Here is an 11,492-nt window from a genome sequence, read left to right as displayed (position 1 = left end):
GCCGCTTCCGTGACCTGCTGACACTGCGTCTTGAGCTACTACTGAGGGTGAACCACGCCTTCCACCAGCTGCACCAAGCTCGTCGTCAGCTGCTGGTCTTCGTGCAGGTCCGTGTCCTTACGTTGGGTCTTTGTTAAGTCCGTAGAAAGTCTTTATTTTTAGGTTGGTCCGTAGTGGTTCGTAGATAGAGTCATAGCGGGTCTTAGGTTGGTTCGGGGATAGTTAAGTCTTAGTTAGGTCCTGGAGTATATGGGTTTTCAGGGTCATGGGTGGTCTCAGGTCAGCGGGTCTTCAGGGTCATGGAGGGTCTCAGGTCCGCAGGTTCTTCAGGGTCATGGGTGGTCTCAGGTCCGCAGGTTCTTCAGGGTCATGGGTGGTCTCAGGTCCGCGGGTCTTCAGGGTCATGGAGGGTCTCAGGTCCGCGGGTCTTCAGGGTCATGGAGGGTCTCAGGTCCGCAGGTTCTTCAGGGCCAGGAGTGGTCTCAGGTCCACGGGGGTCTTAAGTAGTACCATAGTAGGTGTTTTGGGTCCGATTAGTTGTGAGTGATTAAGTTGATAACATTATAAACAAACTGTAGTAATACAAGATGTTCCTGTTATTTTACGTATGTGTTTTCATGAATGATTGATGGCGGTGGTGAAGGTGATATTAGGATTGAAGTCTGACAAATAAATAAAGGATTACATAGTGGTATTGTCGTGGCAATAATAATGACACCATTCTTCTTGTCTTCAGAGCGAGAAGGAGCGAGAGGGTCAAGCACTCCTGCAGCTGTACCGGGAACGCTCAACTGGGTGGACCTCATCTCGTAGCCTTGGGGAGATGGAGGCGCGGCTTGCTGCCCTCCAGACGGCCTCCACACACACACACACGCACCTCACACGCGTCCGTCTCGCCCTCGTTAACATCTACAGCGTGGCGAGGGCGTATCAGCGTTCTCTACCACCTCTAGGACCCCGCGCCGCCACCTCCACCGTCTTGAAGCGACTACATAACTTCCTTTTAGACGCCATCACTGTCACTAACGCTGCACGTACTGCTGTCCAACCTGCTTCCCTCAGACCTAGTGCACCCAGCCACATCAAGCCCAACAGGAGGGAAACTACCCCTGGCAAACCTCCTGCACAAAGAGACAGTGCTAAAAAGGATACTCCCACCAGTAAACACACAGGTAGGGGAAGTGCCAAGGAAGACAAGGCAGCGGAGGGTGGCAAGTCCGGCCAGGATAGTGTCGGTCACAAGGGTAAAACTGGTGCTGTCGGGAAACTAACAAGGCTGGAGAGTAAGAAAGCTCTCCAGAAAGATAATAAGACAAACACATCGGTGGGGAGTGTAGTGCCGCCTGACAGTGATAAAACTCATCTCAACAACCAAGAAAAAAGTGACGACTAGTAAGTGTTGACATAGTGTAAACATCATCCCCTCATAAGAACTACTAACACAGAAAACGCTAACAAGATATAGAAACAGGAAACGAACGGTAACTCTTCTAAATATTTATATCTGGTACTAATGGTAAAGAATGCATATACTGTATAGCATAGACAGTTTGTTTTTCAAGTCATAGAGACCATCCCCTATAACCTGTGCTTTTGTAAGAATTCAATCTATTTAGAGGTACCGGTATGGCCAGCATAAGGACAGAACCAGACAATGTGATGTAGTCGTGGCCAGAATTAGGCTAGGATACAGACACATCTGGCAAGTTAGTAACGCTGTACCCATACCGGAACACTCAGCATGTAAACTTTGTGATAAACCTTTAAAGCATACACTTGAACACTATATTATTGAATGTGACACTGTCAAAGACTTCAGGCCACCTGACTTATTGTATCTTGAACTATGTAATTACTTCATTGAATCAGGTGTGCTTGAGGACATTCTTGCTGTTTATCCCAAATTTGCTAGCCCACACTGATTAGTCTTCAATTAGAATATGACTCCAATGTATGTGATCCACTGACATCGACTGGAGAAACGAGTCAACCCCGAATGACTTGAATAATCCTGCTACTCTTTTTGTAGAAACTCTGAGAGATAATTTTCTGTTCCAACATGTGAGAGACCCGACACATTACAGAGGGGAGCAAACACCCAAGCCACTTGACCTCATCATAACAAACGAGGAGGGTATGGTGGCCAAACTGGAACACCTTGCCCCAGTTGGCACCAGTCACCATACAGTGTTGTCATTCAGATTTAACTGTTACCTAGTTCAAGATAAGGCCAGGCCAAGGTGCAAATATTACAAGGGAAATTACAATGGGATGAGGGAAGAGATGAGGGGTATCAACTGGCCTGACTTATTAAGGTACAAGAACGCAGACACTACGCTGAATATCATAACTAGTAAAATGACCCATTTGATCGATAAATATATACCCAAGACCAAACCCAGTGCTTCTAGGAATACGAGGGGATCCCTACACATGAACCATGCGGCGGTCGACAAAATTAAGAAGAAAACCCAGAAATTCAAGACGTGGGTTGGGTCAAACGATGAGCAAGACAGGAGGATGTATGCAAGAGCCAGAAACCAAGCAAAGATAGAGTGTAGGAGGGCTGAAAAGGAGTTCCAAAGGCTGGTTGCACGCGAGGTCAAGTCAAACCCAAAGGCGTTTTACCGCTATGCAAAGTCGAAATTGAAAACGCGAGTAGGAGTATCAGACCTGAGGCTTGAAGATGGTAGTTACGCAGATTCTGACCAGGATAAAGCTGAGGCATTGAACAGCTTCTTTTCCTCAGTGTTCACAAGAGAGGATGCAACTAACCTTCCTGCGTTTGAGGACAGACGGTTCGACACAGCACTGACCCACATTGTGTTCACAGAAGAGGGTATTAGAAATAAACTGTCCAGGCTAAAGGTCCATAAGAGTCCTGGACCTGACATGGTGCATCCTAGAGTGCTAAGGGAGCTGTGCAACGAGCTTGCAGAGCCCCTGAAGATTCTGTTTTGTAAATGCCTGGATGAACAAATGGTCCCCAGTGAATGGAAAGTGGCTTATGTGAGTCCTATCTTCAAGAAGGGCGATAGGCACTCCACGAACAACTATAGACCGGTGAGCCTGACCAGCATAATATGTAAAGTACTTGAGAGTATTATCAGAGATGCAGCGATGGAACATCTACTACGAAACAACCTTGTAAAAGATTGCCAACACGGTTTTATGCCGGGGCGCTCTTGCTTGACACAATTGCTCAAGGTATTGGATATTTGGACCCATATTCTAGAACGGGGTGGTAATATCGACAATATTTACCTAGATTTTGCCAAGGCTTTCGACAGTGTACCCCACGAAAGGCTGAAAATCAAACTGGAAGGGTACGGAATTCGGGGAAATGTCCTAGCGTGGATAGAAGACTTTCTACATGACCGCAAGCAATGTGTGGTGATTAATGGCACGAAATCGTCATCTGTACCTGTAACAAGTGGGGTACCGCAGGGTAGTGTATTGGGCCCGCTGTTGTTTGTTTGTTTCATAAATGATATGCCTGACGTTGTACACTCCTCCATACAAATGTTTGCCGATGACGCCAAGTTATTTCGGGAAATTAAGAACCAAGCGGACTGTGAAGAGCTGCAGAAGGACCTCTGTGGGCTCCAGGAATGGTCGAAGGAATGGCTGCTGAGATTCAATGTCACGAAGTGTAAGAGGATGCACCTGGGGCGTACCAACGGTAAGGAGGCGTACCATATGTCCCAACGGGATGAAGAAAATGTACTAGTTGAGACTGTGTGTGAGAAGGACCTAGGTGTGTATGTTGACAATGAGCTGAAGTTCTCGGGCCATTGTGAGAAGAAGGTAAATCAGGCAAATAAATTATTGGGTCTTATAAGAAGGTCGTTCAGATATCTAGACGGTCCGTCCCTCGTGACGATCTTCAGGAGTGAAGTGCTTCCCCATCTGGAGTACTGTCACCCCATCTGGTCCCCGAGATATGCTAGGGACTGTCAGTTGGTTGAAAATGTTCAAAGGAGGGCCACCAAGCTGGTGCCTGCACTTCGGCATCTCAGCTACCCTGCGAGATTGGAGCGCCTGAACTTGCCTAGCTTATACTACAGACGGGCAAGGGGGACCTAGTTGAGGTTTATAAGCATCTCAGGGGGCACTACTCAGTTGAGTGTCCTTACTTGGAGCTGGCGGACGCTCGCCCCACAAGGGGTCACAGCTCAAGATTGAAGAAGCCGCAAGTCCGGAAAACCGTGAGGGCAAACTTTTTCGGAGTGAGGGTTGTAAACTCTTGGAACAATCTACCAGAGAGTGTTGTGACGGCACCGAGTGTGAGCTCTTTCAAGAGAAGACTTGACCAACACTGGAGCGGGTTCAGGTACATTCAGGAGCCGGTGCATGCCCAGTATTTGCCAACAGTGCGTGACAGAGACGTGACCGATCGCCCGGGCGGCTAGCGAGCCGACCTTTTGGTGAAGAATATAAAGGAAAAGAGTCGTGACCGATCGCCCAAGCGGCTAACAAGCCGATCAGTGGCGAAGAGGATAAAAGTAAAAAGTAAAAAGTATGCTGCTGGTGAATGTGATGTATTTCCTTCTTTGTGTACGAACCTCTGTCCTGCGTGGCAGTGAACAGTGGCATTACCCACATGAATCTGACCTATATATAGTGTCAATGAATATGATGCATTCTTTGTGTACGAACCTCTGTCCTGTATGGCAGTGAAAAGTGACATTACCCACATGAATCTGACCGACGTATATGTATGTATGTGTGCGTGTGTGCATGTATATGTACGTGTACATGTATATGTGTATGTATATACGTATATGTATGTATATGTGTGTGTGTGTGTTTACATATATGTATATGTACTGTCAATGAATATGATGCAACTCTTTGTGTACGAACCTCTGTCCTGCATGGCAGTGAACAGTGACATTATCCATATGAACCTGACCTATATACATTTATAGTTGTTAATGAATATGATGTATTTCTTTGTGTGTGAACCTCTGTCCTGCGTGACAGTGAGAAGTGATACCACCCTCAGTGTCAAGACCTGACTGAATTACTCAGAATAGGCAAACTGTACTACAAGCTCTGCCAATAAATTTGTTAAACCAAAAATTTAGCTTCTTTTAGTACAAAGCTCACTGACACTGCATTACTATAGGCCGGTCAGCTTGATCACCAGTCTAAAATACTAGAGACCATTTATAAGAGATGCCATGGTGGAACATCTACTGCGAAACAACCTTGTACAGGACTGACGACATGGTCTTATGCTTGGACGCTCCTGCTTGACACAGTTACCTTACTTCATCCTCTCCTAATTGTTAGCCTCTTGGGTGGTCGGTCATGTCGCTGTTACGCAGTTGACAAGTACTGAACATGTACTTGACCAACACTGACGTAATTACAGATACATTCAGGAGCCAGTACATGCACAGTACTTGCCAACAGTGTATAGTAGAGACATGACCGACCGCGCAAGAGGTTAACAAGCCGGTCAGTGGTAAAGAGGAAGAAATAAACATACATTATTGAGTTCAACCACAACTAAAAAGCTTCACATATTACTGCAACAAACACATCTCCAGTTGGCAGCCAATTGAGTCCTAAAATTAATCTATGAAAAACATCTCTTTCGTCACTGAAAATTTTTAAAACAAAAAGTACATAATAAAATGTTGTTGAAAATATTATTTATATTATTATAATATATCCTCGTAAAAACTAAAAGTGAGTAGTAAAGGCTACAAAGAGAAAAAAGGTCTACATTACTTTATCCTCTTGGGCGGTCGATCACGTCTGTTACACGCTAATGGCAGGTACTGGGCATGCACCGGCTCCTGAATGTACCTGAACCCGCTCCAGTATTGGTCAAGTCTGGTCTTGAAAGAGCTCACACTCGGTGCCGTCACAACACTTTCTGGCAGATTGTTCCAAGAGTTCACAACTCTCTCTCTGAATTGTGGACTTGTGGCTTCTTGAATCTTGAGCTGTGACCCATCGTGGGGCAGACGTCCACCAGCTCTGGAGAAACGAGTTCACCCCAAATGACTTGAATAACCCTGCTACTCTTTTTGTAGAAACTCTGAGAGATAATTTTCTGTTCCAACATGTTAGAGACCCGACACATTACAGAGGGGAGCAAACACCCAAGCCACTAGACCTCATCATAACAAGCGAGGAGGGTATGGTGGCCAAACTGGAACATCTTGCCCGAGTTGGCACCAGTCACCATATAGTGTTGTCATTCAGATTTAACTGTTACCTTGTTCAAGATAAGGCCAGGCCAAGGTGCAAATATTACAACGGGATGAGGGAAGAGATGAGGGGTATCCACTGGCCTGACTCATTAAGGTACAAGAACGCAGACATTACGCTGAATATCATAACTAGTAAAGTGACCCATTTGATGGATAAATATATACCCAAGACCAAACCCAGTGCCTCTAGAAATAAGATGGGATCCCTACACATGAACCATGCGGCAGTCGACGAAGTTAAGAAGAAAACCCAGAAATTCAAGACGTGGGTTGGGTCAAATGATGAGCAGGACAGGAGGATGTATGCAAGAGCCAGAAACCAAGCAAAGATAGAATGTAGAAGGACTGAAAAGGAGTTCCAGAGGCTGGTTGCAAGCGAGGTCAAGTCAAACCCAAAGGCGTTTTACCGCTATGCAAAGTCGAAATTAAAAACGCGAGTAGGAGTATCAGACCTGAGGCTTGAAGATGGTAGTTATGCAGATTCTGACCAAGATAAAGCTGAGGCATTGAACAGCTTCTTTTCCTCGGTGTTCACAAGAGAGGATGCGATTAACCTTCCTGCGTTTGAGGACAGACGGTTCGACACAGCACTGACCCACATTGTGTTCACAGAAGAGGGTATTAGAAATAAACTGTCCAGGCTAAAGGTCCATAAGAGTCCCGGCCCTGACATGGTGCAACCCAGAGTGCCAAGAGAGTTGTACAACGAGCTTGCCGAGCCCCTGAAGATCCTGTTTTGTAAATGCCTGGATGAACAAAAGGTCCCCAGTGAATGGAAAGTGGCTTATGCGAGTCCTATCTTCAAGAAGGGCGATCGTCACTCCACGACCAACTATAGACCGGTGAGCCTGACCAGCATAATATGCAAAGTACTTGAGAGTATTATCAGAGATGCCGCAATGGAACACCTACTACGAAACAACCTTGTAAAGGATTGCCAACACGGTTTTATGCCGGGGCGCTCCTGCCTAACACAATTGCTCAAGATATTGGATATTTGTTCCCATATTCTGGAACGGGGTTGTAATATCGACAATATATACCTAGATTTTGCCAAGGCTTTCGACAGTGTACCCCCACGAAAGGCTGAAAATCAAACTGGAAGGGTACGGCATTCGGGGAATGTCCTAGCGTGGATAGAAGACTTTCTACATGACCGCAAGCAGTGTGTGGTGATTAATGGCACGAAATCATCATCCGTACCTGTCACAAGCGGGGTACCACAGGGCAGTGTATTGCCGATGACGCCAAGTTATTTCGGGAAATCAAGAACCAAGAGGACTGTGAAGAGCTGCAGAAGGATCTCTGTGGCTCCAAGAATGGTCGAAGAAATGGCTGCTGAGATTCAATGTCACGAAGTGTAAGAGGATGCACCTGGGGCATACCAACGGTAAGGAGGCGTATCATATGTCCCAACGGGATGAAGAAACTGCACTATTTGAGACTAAATGTGAGAAGGACCTAGGTGTGTATGTTGACAATGAGCTGAAGTTCTCGGGCCATTGCGACAAGAAGGTAAACCAGGCATATAAATTATTGGGTCTTATAAGAAGGTCGTTCAGATATCTAGACGGTCCGTCCCTCGTAACGATCTTCAAGAGTGAAGTGCTTCCCCATCTGGAGTACTGCCACCCCGTCTGGTCCCCGAGATATGCCAGGGACTGTCAGTTGGTTGAAAATGTTTAAAGGAGGGCCACCAGACTGGTGCCTGCACTTCGGCACCTCAACTACCCTGAGAGATTGGAGCGCCTGAACTTGCCTAGATTATACTACAGACGGGCAAGGGGCGACCTAATTGAGGTGTTTAAGCATCTCAGGGGGCACTACTCAGTCGAGTGTCCTTACTTGGAGCTGGCGGACGCTCGCCCCACAAGGGGTCAAAGCTCAAGATTGAAGAAGCAGCAAGTCCAGAAAACTGTGAGGTCAAACTTTTTCGGAGTGAGAGTTGTGAACTCTTGGAACAATCTACCAGAAAGTGTTGTGACGGCACCGAGTGTGAGCTCTTTCAAGACCAGACTTGACCAACACTGGAGCGGGTTCAGGTACATTCAGGAGCAGGTGCATGCCCAGTACTTGCCAACAGTGCCTATCAGAGACGTGACCGATCGCCCAAGTGGCTAACGAGCCGATCAGTGGTGAAGAGGATAAACGTAAGTAAAAGCTCCAGGTATGAACACTCGACGAGTAGTGCCCTCTGTGATGTTTATAAACTTCCATTACGTCACCCCTTGCCCGTTTGTAGTATCAGCCAGGCAGTTGCAGGCTCCAATCTCTCAGGGTAGCTGAGGTGCCGAAGTGCAGGCACCAGTCTGGTGGCCCTCCTTTAAACATTTTCAACCAACTGACAGTCCCTAGCATATCTCGGGGACCAGACGGGGTGACAGTACTCTAGGCGGGGACGAAAGCAAATATTTATAATGAATGAATTAAGACATTATTTAAGGCAAAGGAAAATAAGGAAAAAAGGCTATTTAACAAATAAACAATAAAGAATAAGACAAATTAAATAAAGCAAAAATGCAGTCTCTTAATTAACCTGCTTTAGATAAATAAATATCACAAGTATAAACAATTATCTCATGTTTACTTTATCGACGTGGAGCCACAACACATACAGTACGTGGTTAACTGGACAACATTCTACACCTGAAGCTCCTCAGTTTCCCTTACAACATAATGTAAATGATGCTGTGCTTTTAGATGAGTCAGGGGAGAGTTAGAAATAATGTAGGAATATTTTCAAGAAGTTTCTAGACGTTGGCGTTATAATGTCATTACTGCGTTTCAACAGCTCAGGTCTTTACACGTGTAATAAGGTTAGTAATTACAACCAGACCACCAACACTTAAAATTTATGAGATACCACTCTGAGTTTACAGTTTCGATTACGTGTAGTTCAGTTGGATAATATATAAACTAATTTAAAATAAAATACCTAACAGAGAAACATGCACCACCGGCTGTAGTAGATAAACTTGTGTTCATTACTCACTATACTTCTGTTTTATTAGTTCAGCAATGGTGTAGGAACAAGTACACACATGTATATAGAGACACAGCTACAGCTACAAGGATAGGTACAACTACAGCTACAAGGACAGGCACAGCTACAGGTACAGCTACAGGTACAGGCAAAGGTGCAGGCACAGGTACAGCTACAGGTGCAGGCACAGGTACAGCTACAGGTGCAGGCACAGGTACAACTATAGGTGCAGCTACAGGTACAGGTACAGGTACAGGCAAAGGTGCAGGCACAGGTACAGCTACAGGTGCAGGCACAGGTACAGGCAAAGGTGCAGGCACAGGTACAGCTACAGGTGCAGGCACAGGTACAGCTACAGGTGCAAGCACAGGTACAGGTACAGCTACGGGTACAAGCACGGAGTGCAGCTACAGCTACAGGTGCAACTGGGTGCATTCATTTCCTGGCTACAAGCACAGGTGCAGCTACGGGCCTGGCACAGGTACAGCTACATTTGGCTAACTGGAGTGCAGCTACAGGTACAAGCACAAGGTGCAGCTACAGCTTCTGGCCTCAGGTACAAGCTAGGTACAGCTTCTGGTACAAACACAGGGTACAGCTACAGGTACAGCCTACAGGTACAGCTGAGTGCAAGCACAGGTACAGCTACAGGTGCAGCTGGGTACAAGCACAGGGAACAGCTTCTACAGCTACAGGTACAAGCACAGGTACAGCTACAGCTAGGGCTGGGACGTGCAGCTACAGGTACAGCTACAGCTACAGGACAGGTGCAGCTACAGGTGCAGACAGGAATTACAGCTACAGGTACCTGGGACAGGTGCAAGCTACAGCTACAAGGACAGGTACAGCTACAGGTACAAGGACAGTGCAGCTACAGGTACAAGGACAGGTACCAGCTACAGGTACAGCTACAGCTACAAGGACAGGTACAGCTACAGGTACAAGGACAGGTGCAGCTACAGGTACCGAGGACAGGTGCAGCTACAGCTTCTGGGACTCAGGTACAGCTACAGGTGGGACAGGAGTACAGCTACAGGTGCAAGGAGACAGGTGCAGCTACAGGTACAGCTACAAGCTTCTAAAGGACGGTACAGCTACAGGTGCAAGGACAGGTACAGCTCTGGTGCAGCTGACAGGTACAAGCACAGGTACAGCTACAGCTACAGCTACAAGCACAGGTACAGCTACAGGTACAAGCACAGGTACAGCTACAGGTACAAGCACAGGTACAGCTACAGCTACAGCTACAAGCACAGGTACAGCTACAGGTACAAGCACAGGTACAGCTACAGCTACAAGCGCAGGTACAGCTACAGGTACAGCTACAGGTACAAGCACAGGTACAGCTACAGGTACAGCTACAGGTACAGCTACAGGTACAGCTACAGGTACAGCTACAGGTACAGCTACAGGTATAATTACAGGTATAGTTACAGGTACAGCTAAAGGTATAATTACAGGTACAGCTACAGGTATAGTTACAAGGTACAGCTACAGGTACAGGCAAAGGTGCAGGCACAGGTACAAGCACAGGTACAGCTACAGGTACAAGGACAGGTACAGCGACAGGTACAGGCAAAGGTGCAGGCACAGGTACAACTATAGGTACAGCTACAGGTACAAGCACGGGTACAGCTACAGGTACAAGGACAGATTGCATCTATGGGTACAAGCACAGATTTTAGCTACAGGTACAAGGACAGGTACAGCTACAGGAATTTGGCTACAGGTACAGCTACAGGTACAAGCTTTAGGTGGCTACAGGTACAGCTACAGGTACAAGCACAGGTACAGCTACAGCTACAGCTACAAGGACAGAGTACAGCTACAGGTAGGACAGGTACAGCTACAGGTACAGCTACAGCTACAAGGACAGAATTACAGCTGGGTACAGGCAAAGGTGCAGGCTGGGTACAAGCACAGGTACAGCTACAGGTACAAGGACAGGTACAGCTACAGGTACAAACACAGGTACAGCTACAGGTACAGGCAAAGGTGCAGGCACAGGTACAACTATAGGTACAGCTACAGGTACAAGCACAGGTACAGCTACAGGTACAGGCAAGGTGCAGGCACAGGTACAAGCACAGGTACAGCTACAGGTACAAGGACAGGTGGCTACAGGTACAAGCACAGGTACCTTCTGGGTACAAGGACAGGTACATCTACAGGTACAACTATAGGTACAGCTACAGGTACAAGGACAGGTACAGCTACAGGTACAAGTACAGGTACAGCTACAGCTACAAGGACAGGTACAGCTACAGCTACAAGGACAG

General features: G+C 46.7%; 1 protein-coding gene across 1 annotated transcript; it reads left to right on the top strand.

Moving 5' to 3' along the window:
• Positions 1 to 265: 265 nt before the first annotated feature.
• On the top strand, positions 266 to 1,510 carry LOC121862661. Its single transcript, XM_042360981.1, has 2 exons — positions 266 to 514; positions 737 to 1,510. Exons 1-2 carry the CDS (start codon positions 266 to 268, stop codon positions 1,391 to 1,393), a joined length of 906 nt encoding a protein of 301 aa, XP_042216915.1. The 3' UTR covers positions 1,394 to 1,510.
• Positions 1,511 to 11,492: the final 9,982 nt, after the last annotated feature.

The sequence above is a fragment of the Homarus americanus genome, unplaced genomic scaffold (assembly GCF_018991925.1).
Source record: "Homarus americanus isolate GMGI-L3 unplaced genomic scaffold, GMGI_Hamer_2.0 scaffold31037, whole genome shotgun sequence".
Lineage (NCBI taxonomy): Eukaryota > Metazoa > Arthropoda > Malacostraca > Decapoda > Nephropidae > Homarus > Homarus americanus.
The sequence above is the reverse complement of the archived record's forward strand: the minus strand, read 5'-3'. Positions and strand labels throughout refer to the sequence as shown.

Coding starts and splice junctions, on each gene's coding strand:
- LOC121862661 (XM_042360981.1), top strand. CDS start 266: ATGGGTGGTCTCAGGTCAGCGGGTCTTCAGGGTCATGGAGGGTCTCAG. Junction 515..736: donor GGGTCTTAAGTAGTACCATA/GTAGGTGTTTTG, acceptor TCTTGTCTTCAG/AGCGAGAAGGAGCGAGAGGG.